This window comes from Haliotis rufescens, unplaced genomic scaffold (genome assembly GCF_023055435.1).
Source record: "Haliotis rufescens isolate VD_foot unplaced genomic scaffold, xgHalRufe1.0.p SCAF_17, whole genome shotgun sequence".
Lineage (NCBI taxonomy): Eukaryota > Metazoa > Mollusca > Gastropoda > Lepetellida > Haliotidae > Haliotis > Haliotis rufescens.
In genome coordinates, this window is record NW_025963857.1 from 4,539,101 (window position 1) to 4,557,491 (window position 18,391).

At 40.3% G+C, this 18,391-nt stretch overlaps 1 protein-coding gene across 1 annotated transcript in view; it reads right to left on the reverse strand.

The window, feature by feature from the left end:
* The window catches only part of LOC124145165 (ATP-dependent DNA helicase Q4-like), a 436,547-nt gene that overhangs the window by 410,122 nt on the left and 8,034 nt on the right, over positions 1–18,391 (reverse strand). The window contains exons 8-14 of the mRNA XM_048397431.1: positions 17,383–17,487; positions 16,004–16,216; positions 14,718–14,953; positions 13,996–14,268; positions 12,277–12,459; positions 6,069–6,213; positions 5,006–5,292 (exon numbers count right to left, since the gene is read on the reverse strand). Of these exons, the coding sequence (XP_048253388.1) occupies positions 5,006–5,292; positions 6,069–6,213; positions 12,277–12,459; positions 13,996–14,268; positions 14,718–14,953; positions 16,004–16,216; positions 17,383–17,487 (1,442 nt within the window). The remainder of the gene's footprint in view (positions 1–5,005; positions 5,293–6,068; positions 6,214–12,276; positions 12,460–13,995; positions 14,269–14,717; positions 14,954–16,003; positions 16,217–17,382; positions 17,488–18,391) is intronic.

Consider the following 18,391-nt stretch of genomic DNA (forward strand, 5'->3'; position numbering starts at 1 on the left):
TACTACGTTGGTACCAGGGGTCCCGAAACCAACTTGGTACAGTGGTGACACTGGGATACCAATTTACATACCCGCAGCACTAAAGACATCTCATTATAAGAAGTATACCCACAGCCCTAAAGACATCTCATTATAAGACATATACCAACAGCCCTAAAGACATCTCATTATAAGACATATACCCACAGCCCTAAAGACATCTCATTATAAGACATATACCCACAGCCCTAAAGACATCTCATTATAAGACATATACCCACAGCCCTAAAGACATCTCATTATAAGACATATACCCGCAGCCCTAAAGACATCTCATTATAAGAAGTATACCCACAGCCCTAAAGACATTTCATTATAAGAAGTATACCCGCAGCCCTAAAGACATCTCATTATAAGAAATATACCCACAGCTCTAAAGACATCCCATGATAAGAAGTATACCTGCAGCCCTAAAGACATCTCATTATAAGAAGTATACCCATAAGAAATATACCCACAGCCCTAAAGACATCTCATTATAAGAAGTATACCCGCAGCCCTAAAGACTTCTCATTATAAGACATATACCCGCAGCCCTATATAAAGACATCTCATTATGAGAAGTATACCCGCAGCCCTAAAGACATCTCATTATAAGACATATACCAACAGCCCTAAAGACATCTCATTATCAGACATATACCCACAGCCCTAAAGACATCTCATTATAAGACATATACCAACAGCCCTAAAGACATCTCATTATAAGACATATACCCGCAGCCCTAAAGACATCTCATTATAAGAAGTATACCCACAGCCCTAAAGACATCTCATTATAAGAAGTATACCCGCAGCCCTAAAGACATCTCATTATAAGAAATATACCCACAGCTCTAAAGACATCCCATTATAAGAAGTATACCTGCAGCCCTAAAGACATCTCATTATAAGAAGTATACCCATAAGAAATATACCCACAGCCCTAAAGACATCTCATTATAAGAAGTATACCCACAGCCCTAAAGACATCTCATTATAACAAGTATACCCACAGCCCAAAAGACATCTCATTATAAGACACATACCCACAGCCCTAAAGACATTTCATTATAAGAAGTACACCAACAGCCCTAAATTATACTTATACTATTAATTATAATGAGATGTCTTTAGGGCTGTGGGTATATTTTTTATGATGAGAAGTCTTTAGGGCTGTTGATATACTTGTTATAATGAGATGTCTTTAGGGCTGTGGGTATATGTATTATAATGAGATGTCTTTAGGGCTGTGGGTATATGTATTATAATGAGATGTCTTTAGGGCTGTGGGTATATTTCTTATAACGAGATGTCTTTAGGGCTGTGGGTATACTTCTTATAATGAGATGTCTTTAGGGCTGTGGGTATATGTCTTATAATGAGATGTCTTTAGGGCTGTGGGTATACTTCTTATAATGAGATGTCTTTAGGGCTGTGGGTATATGTCTTATAATGAGATGTCCTTAGGGCTGTGGGTATACTTCTTATAATACCCACAGCCCTAAAGACATCTCATTATAAGAAGTATATCAACAGCCCTAAAGACATCTCATTATAAGAAATATACCCACAGCCCTAAAGACATCACATTATAAGAAATATACCACCACCCCACAACAACATACCCCACTCTACCACCACCCACCACCCTTTCTCAGGCACCTTACATGACAACCTTGTAGGTCTATCTCTTTAGTGTATTTGTGTGTTCATATTGGTGTCATGTGCACCACCCATTTTCAAAATCATTGAATTAGTAAATGTATTGGCAGTAAAGTCACTCATCATTATCAGTACATTTATTGGTAGTCAAGTCACACATCAGTTAATGTATTTGAAGTCATTTCGTATATCTGAATCAGTAAATTTATTGGTAAAGTTACACATCACTAAATGTATTGGTAGTCAAGTCACACATCACTAAATGTATTGGTAGTCAAGTCACACATCACTAAATGTATTGGTAGTCAAGTCACACATCACTAAATGTATTGGTAGTCAAGTTATACATCAGTAAATGTATTGGTCATCAATTTCCACATATGAATCAAATATTGTTTGATACAACAGCTGCAGTAGGAAATACTTCCTCCAATTTGTCTACAAAGTTTAGCATCACATCTTTTGCCAACCTGTCACCATGCTTCAACATTGTGTTGTTCCCTGGTGTACAAGAGGCAGAAATAATATTCCTGGCTTCCGAATTGTGTTGTTCCCTGGTGTACAAGAGGCAGAAATAATATCCCTGGCTTCATGATTGTGTTGTTCCCTGGTGTACAAGTGGCAGAAATAATATTCCTGGTTTCAGAATTGTATTGTTCCCTGGTGTACAAGAGGCAGAAATAATATTCCTGGCTTCATGATTGTGTTGTTCCCTGGTGTACAAGAGGCAGAAATAATATCCCTGGTTTCAGAATTGTATTGTTCCCTGGTGTACAAGAGGCAGAAATAATATCCCTGGTTTCAGAATTGTATTGTTCCCTGGTGTACAAGAGGCACAAATAATATCCCTGGTTTCAACATTGTGTTGTTCCCTGGTGTACAAGAGGCAGAAATAATATCCCTGGTTTCAACATTGTGTTGTTCCCTGGTGTACAAGAGGCAGAAATGATATTCCTGGCTTCAGAATTGTGTTGTTCCCTGGTGTACAAGAGGCAGAAATAATATCCCTGGTTTCAGAATTGTATTGTTCCCTGGTGTACAAGAGGCAGAAATAATATCCCTGGTTTCAACATTGTGTTGTTCCCTGGTGTACAAGAGGCAGAAATAATATCCCTGGTTTCAGAATTGTATTGTTCCCTGGTGTACAAGAGGCAGAAATAATACCCCTGGCCTCATGATTGTGTTGTTTCCTGGTGTACAAGAGGCACAAATAATATCCCTGGCCTCATGATTGTGTTGTTCCTTGGTGTACAAGAGGCACAAATAATATCCCTGGCCTCATGATTGTGTTGTTTCCTGGTGTACAAGAGGCACAAATAATATCCCTGGCCTCATGATTGTGTTGTTTCCTGGTGTACAAGAGGCACAAATAATATCCCTGGCCTCATGATTGTGTTGTTCCTTGGTGTACAAGAGGCACAAATAATATCCCTGGCCTCATGATTGTGTTGTTTCCTGGTGTACAAGAGGCAGAAATAATACCCCTGAGTTCAGAATTGGCATGTTATTTAACTTGTCTTTCTTGAGAACTTCAGAAGACAGACTTACAGCAGTCATCTCTTACACACCAGTTTTGACGGACACCAGTGTTACTAAAGCATATTGGACATACTGGCAGCAAATCCAACTAAAAAACAAGTGTTTGTGGTGTAATATATTTCTCAAATGTGTATAAAAATGAGTTCAATGTATGACTGATCAACAGTGGCTGCCATATGGCCTATTTCACCTGACATAGTTGTGACCTGACATAATGGCTCAGGTGCAGGTGCTCACATAAATCTGTTCATGGCGTGACCACAAGGCTGAACACTTGCTTATCTCATAGTTAACCAGATTGGAATAATCAAATATTACAACAGAAATATTCAGCATACACTTTGATTTGATTTAAAACAAATAGATACATTGTAGTGTTTAATCAGATCTAGCTCCAAGGGAGGTAACTGATAGTACCATTACCTCTATTTTCCACATAAATCATGCCTTCAATCCCATCACTAGTTCCAATCCAAGCACAACTGTTTTTCAAATTTAATTTTTGTTTTTGTATTCTGTAACGTCCAGTGGCAGATTGACTACAATTTTCAGCCGGATTGTTTTTAAATTCTTCTAAATTAACAAAGATTGACATCACTTTCATCTTGATGACTGTCATCTATTTCCAATTTAAAAGCGCCATGAGTTTCAATTATTGATTAACATCAATAACTTCCTATTTTGCAAAATCTGTTAGACAGCTCAGATGGGAGCTTCATAATGGACACATTTTATAATTCACAAAACAAATCAGTGACTCACCCTGTCTGCCAATTAAGACCCTGGAATGACACACCTGACACTTACCTGATTGCACATCAATGGTGGCTCGAGACAAACTGTCAATCATGGAAGACGATTCAGAATCGCTATTCCATGACTTGTGCAGCAGACTCTTTTTAAAATGATACATTTCACCAAAATAATGATGTTCAGAGTGGCAACTATTGTGTACAGTCACAAAAAATAAAACCTGAAATAAACTGTTTCCTCAATCCTTTTTTGGATAAGTTCTCAACAAGTGTTATAGCTATGACAGAACTTTACACCCTAATATTGGAAGATTTAACTTGGCAAAAGAACTCAAATCGATGTAATGGCAAACATCAATAAACCAAATTTGGTTAAATACATCAATAATTAAATTTTCGTTGTGTTCACTGAATTTCCTCCATTCTGATTAGCTGAATTGGTCACGTGTTATTGCATTCATTTCCCAATGAATGTAAACAATTAAGCCATGCCCACCGAGGCGGACTACTTTTATTACTACGGAATCCCACTATTACAGTCGAGGGAATTCCCTTTCTGCTCACGTGTATCATCATGCACAGGACATAAAGTGAAATTCATACAGTTTGCACATCGGTTTTTCGATTCATACCTCAATGAACCGAAAAAAATACACAGTCAATCCTTAAATAATTGTCGTCATTATTCAGAAAGCCGAGGTTAGATGGTAGGAAAGACGACCAACCTGCCATTGTATAAGATCTTCTAATCAGTGACTAGTTGAATATCTGGACCAAACTTGTTGAATCAAACCACAATTAAAAACATCCTTCCTCCAAAGATATATCCATTATACATTTAGACCGAACAGGCCTAATAAAATCAATTTAATGCTTTTTATGTTCGTTACTAATTAATGTTTAGGGACGAAAATGATTAGCATTATATCGAATTGAATAAACCAACTTATTTTGTAATTGCAATTATTAAAATTGTGGTTTGATCACAAAGAAAACATATCACCATCACAAAATCAAATTATCTCCCTTACCTCAGGGTCAAGGAAGAGGTGGCAGTGCGAAGTCTGCCCATCACGTCCGGCTCTCCCTATTTCTTGTACGTAACCCTCGAAGCTCTTCGGCATGTTGTAATGTATCACTGCCCTCACGTCCGATTTGTCAAGTCCCATGCCAAACGCAACTGTTGCCACGACGATACGGAGTTGACCGGACATGAAATTCTTCTGCACACGTTTTCTCTGTGCAGGTGTATGGCCAGCATGGTAGCTTTCAGCGACCGAAAACTTTTTCTTTTTTCCTTTCCCCTTCGGCTGTTCCGCTGTTAAAAAGGAGGAAATGTCAGGTTACTATACAATGGGTGGTGAGTGAATACTGTTTTATGCGACTAGCAATATTTCAGCTAAAGCATGGGTTGGCTTAAGAGCCGCTTCAGGTGGAAAGCCTGAATTGAGGTTTTAGACGTTTACCACTTAGGTGAAACCAGCAAGTATGGGTATGGTGCTGACAAACCAGGAATAATAATTGGAAGGAATCTTGGATTCGAGCACAATAAACTGTATGAGTGGGTTACCTGTTACCCTAGAAGCTACAAAGTGCGAAATTCTTTCAAGTCTCGCTACAAGCAAGGGCATGGTGCTGACAAACCTAGAAACATAATCAAACCCCAAATCATAGTTTACTTGTGTGTGGATCGGGTAGTCAGACTCGCTGACGTGGATCGATGCTCATCATATCAATCACTGGATTGTCTGGTCCAGACTCGATTATTTACAGACAGCCGTCATATAGCTGGAATATTGCTGAGTGCGGCATGAAACAACAAACCAACCAACCAACTTGTGTGCCCTTGGGACCAATTCTGCACAGTGAATTGTGGCGCCTTAGATGACTGGGCCACCCTCACTCCTTGTAACCATCTCACCCCTTGTTTAATCTGCACTGCAATAAGCATGGATTCTGGGACCCGTTTAACAAGCAGAATATGACTGCCAGAGCTCCCTGGCTATAACACAAAACAGTCACAACACAAGGATCATATTGTGAAACGGAGCCCAGGATGTGTTCATTGAGGTTTGCAGTATTTCTGTTCTTTACCTGCTTGATTAAGATCCACTTCCTGTTCCTTGAGACATGTGCGTAGGAGGGTGGCAACACGATTGGTCAGTTCCCGTCGTGTGCAGTAGATGATGATGGAGTGACAGTCCCGGAACCTCTCACCCTGAAGCAGCTGCACCAGAGCCTGGAAGAGTGAGTGAGTGAGTGAGTGAGTGAGTGGGTGGGTGAGTGAGTGAGTGAGTGGGTGGGTGAGTGAGTGAGTGAGTGAGTGAGTGAGTGAGTGAGTGAGTGAGTGAGTGAGTGAGTGAGTGAGTGAGTGAGTGAGTGAGTAAATGAATGAGTGAGTGAGTGAGTGAGTGAGCGAGTGAGCGAGTGTGATTTTACACCGTTTTTAGCAATATTCCAGCAATATCACAACAGGGGACACCAGAACTTCACACATTGTACACATGTGGGAGATTGAACGCGGGTCTTTGTCGTTACGAGCGAACGCTTTAACCAATGGGCTTGAAATGTCAAAGATTTGAACAAAATCTGTAGTCATAAAAAGGACAGTTCAGCTTCCGCAGTTTGGCAATTTCAGGGGAGAATATATTTACAAAGCTAAAATTCAATAGTCAAAACACCTACTTGCCTTTCTGAAATAATGATACATTGGTTGTATTTTGTTCCCATGTTACCTTGCCATTGACCTACAAACTAACCCTGTCTCAAAATTGCCATTTAAGCTTTTGAAACAGCCCCTGCAGCCTGTCAGCAAGGTGTTTCCACCAAGCAACTAATATGACAAACAATGAAAAACAGATGCTATTAACTTCAGAAGCTCACAACTGCTATTCACAAATGATACCACTTACATTTCATCACTGTCATCCATTTGTTGTAATAATGACATCTAAGCTGTTTTGTATCATCTAATTTCAATTTGCATAAATTGTACTTTTTGTCATCTATTCGCATTTGAATAGACAAGGCCTTTTAGGAAGTGGTCAGATATAACATATGTTATATTTGGGATTCACTGTCTTAGTAAAATGCCAAACCCACACTTCTTACTTTGATAATAAAGTGCTACATTCATCTTGGATGAAGAAAAAGTTGCTCAGATACAAACTGAATTGATATTCCTCTTGTATAGTGTGCCTACTGACACTGCAGTTGTCACCATTCCCGACAGTAATACATAGGGACATCCAGATAGTAATACATAGGGACATCCCCGATAGAAATACATAGGGACATTCCTGATAGTAATACATAGAAACATTCCTCATAGTAATACATATGGACATTCCCGATAGTAATACATAGGAACATCCCTGATAGTAATACATAGGAACATCCCTGATAGTAATACATAGGGACATCCCCGATAGAAATACATAGGGACATTCCTGATAGTAATACATAGAAACATTCCTCATAGTAATACATATGGACATTCCCGATAGTAATACATAGGAACATCCCTGATAGTAATACATAGGGACATCCCCGATAGTAATACATAGGGACATCCCCGATAGTAATACATAGGAACATTCCTCATAGTAATACATAGGGACATCTCCGATGGTAATACATAGGAACATTCCTGATAGTAATACATAGGGACATCCCCGATAGTAATACATAGGGACATTCCCGATAGTAATACATAGGGACATCCCCGATAGTAATACATAGGAACATCCCTAACAGTAATACATAGGAACATCCCTGATAGTAATACATAGGAACATCCCTGATAGGAATACATAGGGACATCCCTGATGGTAATACATAGGGACATTCCCGATAGTAATACATATGGACATTCCCGATAGTAATACATAGGGACATCCCCGATAGTAATACATAGGGACATCCCTGATAGTAATACATAGGGACATCCCTGATAGTAATACATAGGGACATCCCCGATAGTAATACATAGGGACATCCCTGATAGTAATACATAGGGACATCCCTGATAGTAATACATAGGGACATTCCCGATAGTAATACATAGGGACATCTCCGATAGTAACACATAGGGACATCCCCGATAGTAAAACATAGGGACATCCCTGATAGTAATACATAGGGACATTCCCGATAGTAATACATAGGGACATCCCCGATAGTAATACATAGGGACATCCCCAATAGTAAAACATAGGGACATCCCCGATAGTAATACATAGGGACATCCCCAATAGTAATACATAGGGACATCCCCGATAGTAATACATAGGGACATCCCCGATAGTAACACATAGGGACATCCCTAATAGTAATACATAGGGACATCCCTGATAGTAATACATAGGGACATCCCCGATAGTAATACATAGGGACATCCGCGATAGTAATACATAGGGACATTCCCGATAGTAATACATAGGGACATCACCGATAGTAATACATAGGGACATCCCTGATAGTAAAACATAGGGACATCCCTAATAGTAATACATAGGGACATCCCTGATAGTAATACATAGGGACATCTCCGATAGTAATACATAGGGACATCCCCGATAGTAATACATAGGGACATCTCCAATAGTAAAACATATGGACATCTCCGATAGTAATACATAGGGACATCCAGATAGTAATACATAGGGACATCCAGATAGTAATACATAGGGACATCCCTGATAGTAAAACATAGGGACATCCCTAATAGTAATACATAGGGACATCCCTGATAGTAATACATAGGGACATCTCTGATAGTAATACATAGGGACATCCCTAATAGTAATACATAGGGACATCTCCAATAGTAAAACATATGGACATCTCCGATAGTAATACATAGGGACATCCAGATAGTAATACATAGGGACATCCCCAATAGTAATACATAGGGACATCTCCAATAGTAAAACATATGGACATCTCCTATAGTAATACATAGGGACATCTCCGATAGTAATACATAGGGACATCTCTGATAGTAATACATAGGGACATCCCTAATAGTAATACATAGGGACATCTCCAATAGTAAAACATATGGACATCTCCGATAGTAATACATAGGGACATCCAGATAGTAATACATAGGGACATCCCCAATAGTAATACATAGGGACATCTCCAATAGTAAAACATATGGACATCTCCTATAGTAATACATAGGAACATCCCTGATAGTAATACATAGGAACATCCCTGATAGTAATACATAGGGACATCCCCGATAGAAATACATAGGGACATTCCTGATAGTAATACATAGAAACATTCCTCATAGTAATACATATGGACATTCCCGATAGTAATACATAGGAACATCCCTGATAGTAATACATAGGGACATCCCCGATAGTAATACATAGGGACATCCCCGATAGTAATACATAGGAACATTCCTCATAGTAATACATAGGGACATCTCCGATGGTAATACATAGGAACATTCCTGATAGTAATACATAGGGACATCCCCGATAGTAATACATAGGGACATTCCCGATAGTAATACATAGGGACATCCCCGATAGTAATACATAGGAACATCCCTAACAGTAATACATAGGAACATCCCTGATAGTAATACATAGGAACATCCCTGATAGGAATACATAGGGACATCCCTGATGGTAATACATAGGGACATTCCCGATAGTAATACATATGGACATTCCCGATAGTAATACATAGGGACATCCCCGATAGTAATACATAGGGACATCCCTGATAGTAATACATAGGGACATCCCTGATAGTAATACATAGGGACATCCCCGATAGTAATACATAGGGACATCCCTGATAGTAATACATAGGGACATCCCTGATAGTAATACATAGGGACATTCCCGATAGTAATACATAGGGACATCTCCGATAGTAACACATAGGGACATCCCCGATAGTAAAACATAGGGACATCCCTGATAGTAATACATAGGGACATTCCCGATAGTAATACATAGGGACATCCCCGATAGTAATACATAGGGACATCCCCAATAGTAAAACATAGGGACATCCCCGATAGTAATACATAGGGACATCCCCAATAGTAATACATAGGGACATCCCCGATAGTAATACATAGGGACATCCCCGATAGTAACACATAGGGACATCCCTAATAGTAATACATAGGGACATCCCTGATAGTAATACATAGGGACATCCCCGATAGTAATACATAGGGACATCCGCGATAGTAATACATAGGGACATTCCCGATAGTAATACATAGGGACATCACCGATAGTAATACATAGGGACATCCCTGATAGTAAAACATAGGGACATCCCTAATAGTAATACATAGGGACATCCCTGATAGTAATACATAGGGACATCTCCGATAGTAATACATAGGGACATCCCCGATAGTAATACATAGGGACATCTCCAATAGTAAAACATATGGACATCTCCGATAGTAATACATAGGGACATCCAGATAGTAATACATAGGGACATCCAGATAGTAATACATAGGGACATCCCTGATAGTAAAACATAGGGACATCCCTAATAGTAATACATAGGGACATCCCCGATAGTAATACATAGGGACATCTCTGATAGTAATACATAGGGACATCCCTAATAGTAATACATAGGGACATCTCCAATAGTAAAACATATGGACATCTCCGATAGTAATACATAGGGACATCCAGATAGTAATACATAGGGACATCCCCAATAGTAATACATAGGGACATCTCCAATAGTAAAACATATGGACATCTCCTATAGTAATACATAGGGACATCTCCGATAGTAATACATAGGGACATCCCTGATAGTAATACATAGGGACATCCCGATAGTAATACATAGGAACATCCCCGATAGTAATACATAGGGACATCCCCGATAATAATACATAGGGACATCCCTGATAATAATACATAGGGACATCCCTAATAGTAATACATAGGGACATCTCCAATAGTAAAACATATGGACATCTCCGATAGTAATACATAGGGACATCCAGATAGTAATACATAGGGACATCCCCGATAGTAATACATAGGGACATCTCCAATAGTAAAACATATGGACATCTCCGATAGTAATACATAGGGACATCTCCGATAGTAATACATAGGGACATCCCTCATAGTAATACATAGGGACATCCCTCATAGTAATACATAGGGACATCCCCGATAGGAATACATAGGGACATCCCCGATAGAAATACATAGGGACATCCCCGATAGTAATACATAGGGACATCCCCGATAGGAATACATAGGGACATCCCTGATAGTAATACATAGGGACATCCCTGATAGTAATACATAGGGACATCTCCGATAGTAATACATAGGGACATCCGCGATAGTAATACATAGGAACATCCCTGATAGTAATACATAGGGACATCCGCGATAGTAATACATAGGGACATCCCTGATAGTAATACATAGGGACATCCCCGATAGTAATACATAGGGACATCCCTAACAGTAATACATATGGACATCCCCGATAGTAATACATAGGGACATCCCTGATAGTAATACATAGGGACATCCCCAATAGTAATACATAGGGACATTCCCGATAGGAATACATAGGGACATCCCTGATAGTAATACATAGGGACATCCCTGATAGTAATACATAGGGACATCTCCGATAGTAATACATAGGGACATCCGCGATAGTAATACATAGGGACATCCCTGATAGTAATACATAGGGACATCCGCGATAGTAATACATAGGGACATCCCTGATAGTAATACATAGGGACATCCCCGATAGTAATACATAGGGACATCCCTAACAGTAATACATATGGACATCCCCGATAGTAATACATAGGGACATCCCCGATAGTAACACATAGGGACATCCCCAATAGTAATACATAGGGACATTCCCGATAGTAATACATAGGGACATTTCCGATAGTAATACATGGGATATCCCCGATAGTAAAACATAGGGACATCCCTGATAGTAATACATAGGGACATCCCTGATAGTAATACATAGGGACATCCCCGATAGTAATACATAGGGACATCCCCAATAGTAATACACCAGAAAGTACAGAATGATGCTGCTACATGCTACATAACCCTGGGACACCAAAAAGGGGTTTCACACTAAGGAATGTGTTGACAATCGCTATGCTGTCCTACCCTCTGTTTGCTGGAAGGTCATTTTGAGTGGAAGTATATGTCTTATCACCTTCAAGAGACATATTCTTTACATTCCAGAAAACAATGTCGTAAAACTACTAAGGTAGACTGATTTTCTATACCTCATCCCTGTTCTCATCCTGAGATACAGACAGGACCAAATTCTTCGGGATAGGAAGCCCTCGGACAGTTGCCTTCTCGACGTCTTCTATCCCAAGATGCCTTGCAACATCCTGTGCTGTTGACTTGGTTGCCGTGGCAGTGAGACCCAAGAAGCACTTGACTCCGTATCTCTCTCGCAGTACCTAGTCATAAACAGGACAGCGAGTCAGTCACATGGGTTAACTTTGAACAGTATTCATTTATACTGAGCCCCTGTTAATCCAGAGGGAATTGTTCTTAGTGAAATTGTACAGATTAACATATTTCAGGGTAAACAAATAATAATAAGTAGTTACTTTGCACAAGATACATATGGGCATCCCTGATAGTAATAAATATGGACATCCCCGATAGTAATACATAGGGGCATCCCGATAGTAATAAATATGGACATCCCCGGTAGTAATACATATGGACATCCCTGATAGTAATACATATGGACATCCCCGATAGTAATACATAGGGGCATCCCGATAGTAATAAATATGGACATCCCCAATAGTAACACATGTGGACATCCCCTATAGTAATACATATGGACATCCCCAATAGTAACACATGTGGACATCCCTTATAGTAATACATATGGACATCCCCAATAGTAATACATAGGACATCCCTTATAGTAATACATGGGGACATCTCCGATAGCAATACACATGGACATCCCCGATAGTAATACATATGTACATCCCCGATAGTAATACATATGGACATCCCCGATAGTAATACATAGGACATCCCCGATAGTAATACATAGGACATCCCTGATAGTAATACATATGGACATCCCCGATAGTAATACATAGGACATCCCTTATAGTAATACATATGGACACCCCCGAAAGTAATACATAGGACATCCCTGATAGTAATACATAGGGACATCCCCGATAGTAATACATAGGACATCCCTTATAGTAATACATAGGGACATCCCCGATAGTAATACATAGGGACATCTCCGATAGTAATACATATGGACATTCCTAAAAATCAATAAGGAATAGGTTTGTTGAAATTGTTTTCAACATTAGATCATAAAGGCCATCATACAAGGGTAGAAAGAAAAATAAAGGTCTAGATGCACTTCAGGGCTACTGTAGGGGAAGAAATACACTGATATCTACACATGCAACATCCTCGATAATCCAGGGTATAATATCCCCATTCCACCTTGCAGAGAAAAGAAGAGTAACTTGATTGGCCTAGTTTTAGGGCTATGTCATCTGTATTTTTTGTTTGTTTCATGTTCCACTCAGCAATATTCCAGCTACATGAAGGCAGTCTGGACCATACAATCCAGTGATTGACATCAAGAGAATTGATCAATAGGAAAAGATGGCATACATCAAGCAAGTCAGTGAGCCTGACAACCCAATTTCATTAGTAAAACAGTCATTGTGGTGAATGTGTTCTAAGTAGATATCATAACAGAATAGTGAGTATGGTTTTACGCCGCTTTTAGCAATATTCCAGCAATATCACGGCGGGGGACACCAGAAATGGGTTTCATACATTGTACCCATGTCAGGAATCGAACCCAGGTCTTCTGCGTGACGAGCGAACGCTTTAACCACTAGGCTACCCGACCGCCCCCATAACAGAATAGAGCTGTTATACAAAGAATAATCATGGATGCACATCCAACTGATCAGTTCACAATTAACAGTCCATACCTTGCACAATCTCAAATATGATGGTCTAAAGTTGTGTGACCATTCCGAGAGACAATGAGCCTCGTCAATGCACACAAATGGTATTGGCGGCAGTTTATCGGGAGGAGGGAAAGCCCCCTTCGTTGTTCCGCCACCACCCACTATGGCCTCGGGGGACATCAACAGGAAGTGCACACTCCCATCATTCACCGCTGCGATAATGCCATCACGCTGGGCTGGGGTCATGTTGGCGTGTAGACATGCTCCTCGGACACCAGGGGGCAGGCCAGTCACCTGATGCGACAAATGTCAAAGGTCAAGTACGTTTAGGTTAAATATGATGCTAACAATAATAATAACAACTTTTGTCTTGGCACAACAACTTTTGTCTTGGCACAACACTGTGAAGGTAGGAAGACTGCAGAGAAGCAGATCCATGCACAGCTAAGGGACACAACTCTGCACAACAAATAATAACTCAAACAACTAGGTCACCTGTGCTGACAAGCATGCACCACTGACAAATTAACTTTGGTCATATTGACAAATTAGGTGTTCCTGTACTTATTTTGAGTTGTATACAACAGAAACACTCATTCACAAATGCTATACAACATTACTCGTAAAAAAATCATAAACAGAAAATGAGAAGGAAAGTACATTGTATCACATGAATTTGTATAACAAATATTTCAAATTCACAATATTGAAATTCTGTGTCAACATTTTTTCAAGCATCTCACCTGATCTTCCATAAGAGACACTAAAGGGGAGACAACTAGTGTCAGACATCGGGAACGTTGGCCATAGATGTATGCAGGGAGTTGATAGCACAAACTCTTGCCTCCACCAGTAGAGAGCACAACAAGGGTAGACAACCCTGACAGAATTCTCTTAATTGTCTCCTCTTGACCTGGTCGGAACTGTTTGAAACCAAACTTCTTCAAACCAGTTTTCAAATCAGGTATGTCTGATGTTTCTGTTACAAAATGAAGACAAGTCACAGTTTACATTTCATCAATAATCATCTTCCCAAGGCAAGGGAGGTAACTGAGTTCAGTTTCCACCTTTGCCAAACTAGGCTGGTATTATGAAGTTATATTTTGGTTGGACTAACGAGTCCATGCTTAGTCCAATCAAAATCACATAATGATATTGACATCCAGTTCATAAACAACATGACAACTGCCAAATTTGTTTGATTTCAGGATTTGCAGAGCATGTGTACTGTCAACTGGGCATTGGCACATCTTTATAATATAGGTGCTCAAGTGATCTGATACACTTTGCAAGGTTAAACCCGTTTTATTACAATAAACATGTTAAAACTATCGATGAGAATGTCTTCACTGGGCACAGCCATTTTGTTTGGAGCAAATGCTATAGAAGGACAGAAGGGACATAACTCCTAATAGCCACTGGTGACTCTATGATCAAGCTCAGAAATTCCAGCCTAGTTTGGCAAGGGAAGATGTCGTTAATGGGCATACACTGTCAGAAACATATTTCAGGTATATGATGACTTTGCATGTAAGTAACTGAGTTTGGACAAGATGAACATTGTCTGTTGGGAAACATTTCTTGAAAGCATTACGCCTTGGCACATTCATTACCACACATCATGTTATGGTCTCCATGTTGTGCCTTCTTCCCTTACTTGATGACATACATATAAAGGATATCACATCTAACAAATGTCATATTTGGGATAACACTTTCTTTGTAAAGTACAGATTCTAGAACTCCTTAGGGTTGAGACCCATCCAGGTTTCCAACCCACACTGGTAACTTACACACCAACCTTGAACATTTACTTTAAAAAAATGTAAAAAAAATAAAAAGAAGCTCAATTTGAATTTTTTTCTTTAGCCAAATTGATCAGTCATGGCTGTGACTTGGCTCTTTGTGTCTTTGTCAGACATAGCTGAAATGCCATAGTCTTCCTAGGTAAGCTGACATTTCTCTCACTTAAAGAACTTGAAAATACTAAGGTTGATGCTGATAAAACAGTAGCCAAAACACACTGTACCAGTGACTTCTCCATTAGGCTGCAATGTAAGAAGAGGCTCCACAGATTTCGGAGGCTCCACGACTTCCCGCCGTGATCTGACAATCGACATCTCCACATCCATCATGGGGTCTTCATTCATTGGTTGAGTGTCTGTCTGTGTGTCCTGCATGCCTCCTGTCTGTGTGTCCTCATGGCCTTCTGTCTGTGATGGTCTCGCCACAGTTGATGAGGCTGATTGGACAGATATCAAAGATCAAGAACTGGTTTATACTTTGTGTGAGGTCATCAGAACAAGCCACATCAACACTGATTCTGTACTATGAGTGAAAAGATCTGTGTATAAAAAGTTATGATGTTAAGAAAAAGTTTGGTGAAATATTTGTGTGTGTCAATTAGACCCATCTTGTGAATGGCATGAGATTTGCAGGAATGGAACTTGAAGCAGGAACAGGGGACCGGTATATTGTGACATGACGAGCAAGTGACACCACATCAAACATCTTGTCATGATGTTCATGGCTCTGTTCAGAGTGTACAGACAACATTCAAATAACTAGATTCAGTAACCATTAATGACACATAATTATACAAGGTAATCCCCAGGTGTTTTCTGAGGAATGTGGCTGTAGTCCGTGAGAGCTCACATCATTTCTAGAACACAGTTTTGTGAAAAACATACGATTGTTAACCTTCTAAACTTGAACACTTTGGTCAGCAGCTGGTCCAACCAAACCATCAAATAAGTGTACATATTACTTTATAGAATGATAACTCCTTCAGCACAGAGGTTAGCTATGATCAGTAGCCAAGCAGAAGAAGTGTAAGCCCATGACACTGATTTTTCCCTGTTCCAATACAATATACCTAGCAGCTAACCCCTTCTAATAGAAAAAATGTGTGGCGGGGTAGGCTAGTGGTTAAAGCATTTGCTTGCCATGCTGACAGTCCAGTGAGTGAGTGAGTGAGTTTGGTCTAACGCCGCTTTTAACAGTATTACAGTTATATCACGGCGTGTCAGCTTAATGTGGGAGGAAAGCCTGAAGTGATGCAGGTCTCAGACGTTTACCACTTCGATGAAACCCACGAACACAGGTATGGTGCTGACAAACCTAGAAACATAATCGGAGCGAACCGGGATTCGAACCCACAATCATAGGTTTCTGGCCTGCCTAATGGACGCAACTCTGCACAGTGAATCACGGCGCCTTAGACGACTGAACCACCCGTGCCCCCCTGACAGTCCAGGTTCAATCCCCCACAAGGGTAAAATGTGTGAAGCCCAATTTAGGTGTCACCCTCTGTGATAATGCAGTAATAATGTTAAAAGTGGCATAAAACCTCACTCACTCACTCACTCACTCACTCACAGGCTGTGAGAGTATACATTGCTGTCTCACCTGCAGGTGTTCGGACTCCTTGGGCCAACAGTGCTGCCTCCTGGATTGAGGGGAAGTCACTCTCGTCTATCTCTTCCACAACCTTCTTCGATCCACTATTCTTCTCTGAAACATCGGACATATTGAGTGCATGTTTCATATCCCATATAAACTACTGACCAAAAGTAAGGGAAGTGATGAAATGATAGTGAGTTGCTATGACGATAAATGTCTGTAAAGTTAATTTCGGGCGGGTAGATCAATATCTGGTGTGTCCACCACGTTGGGTGATACATGCACGTCACCTTGTTAGCATACTGTTGATTAACTTGCATGTGGTTGCCCTTGGTATTGCCCACAATTCCACATGAAGAGTTTTCCCAAGCTGGGCCATGTTGGTAGGTGCTGGGCCTGTGGCGTACACACTTCAACCAAGAACATCCCTTAATTCAAAATTTCTGCCAATATTTCTAGCAAATGGAACAAGGACACGACGCTGGCCAGTTAAATGTCCTTTCACAAGAACCAAATCAGTTCGTCTGTCATGTGTGACACACCATCACACTACCTGCCCATACCAATCATGGTCAAGAATTGTTCCCTGGCATACCGCTTGCCTCTACATCTCCAAAGACGTTTTTGTATCGCCTCCGTGGTCTAGTGGTAGAGCGTCCGCCCGGAGAGCGGAAGGTCCGGGGTTCGATCCCCGAACGCGTCATACCAAAAGACGTTAAAAGATGGTACATGTTGTGACCCTGCCTGGCGCTCGGCATTAAGGGGCTTAAACAGGGACTGGTCGGCTCGGAGTCAGTATACTGTGTCTGAGTGGGGTATTCATGTTAAACTGCGGCATGGTATCTTAGTGAGCTAGCACTATAAATCGGCATCATTCCGGACTAGAACAAGCAGCCACACAAACACAAACATGTACATGCACGTCGCTATATAAGTGCAATAATCTTGGACACAACGTTAAACCCCATTTCACCTCACCTCATCTCCAAAGACGTTTTTGACCATCTGCTTGATT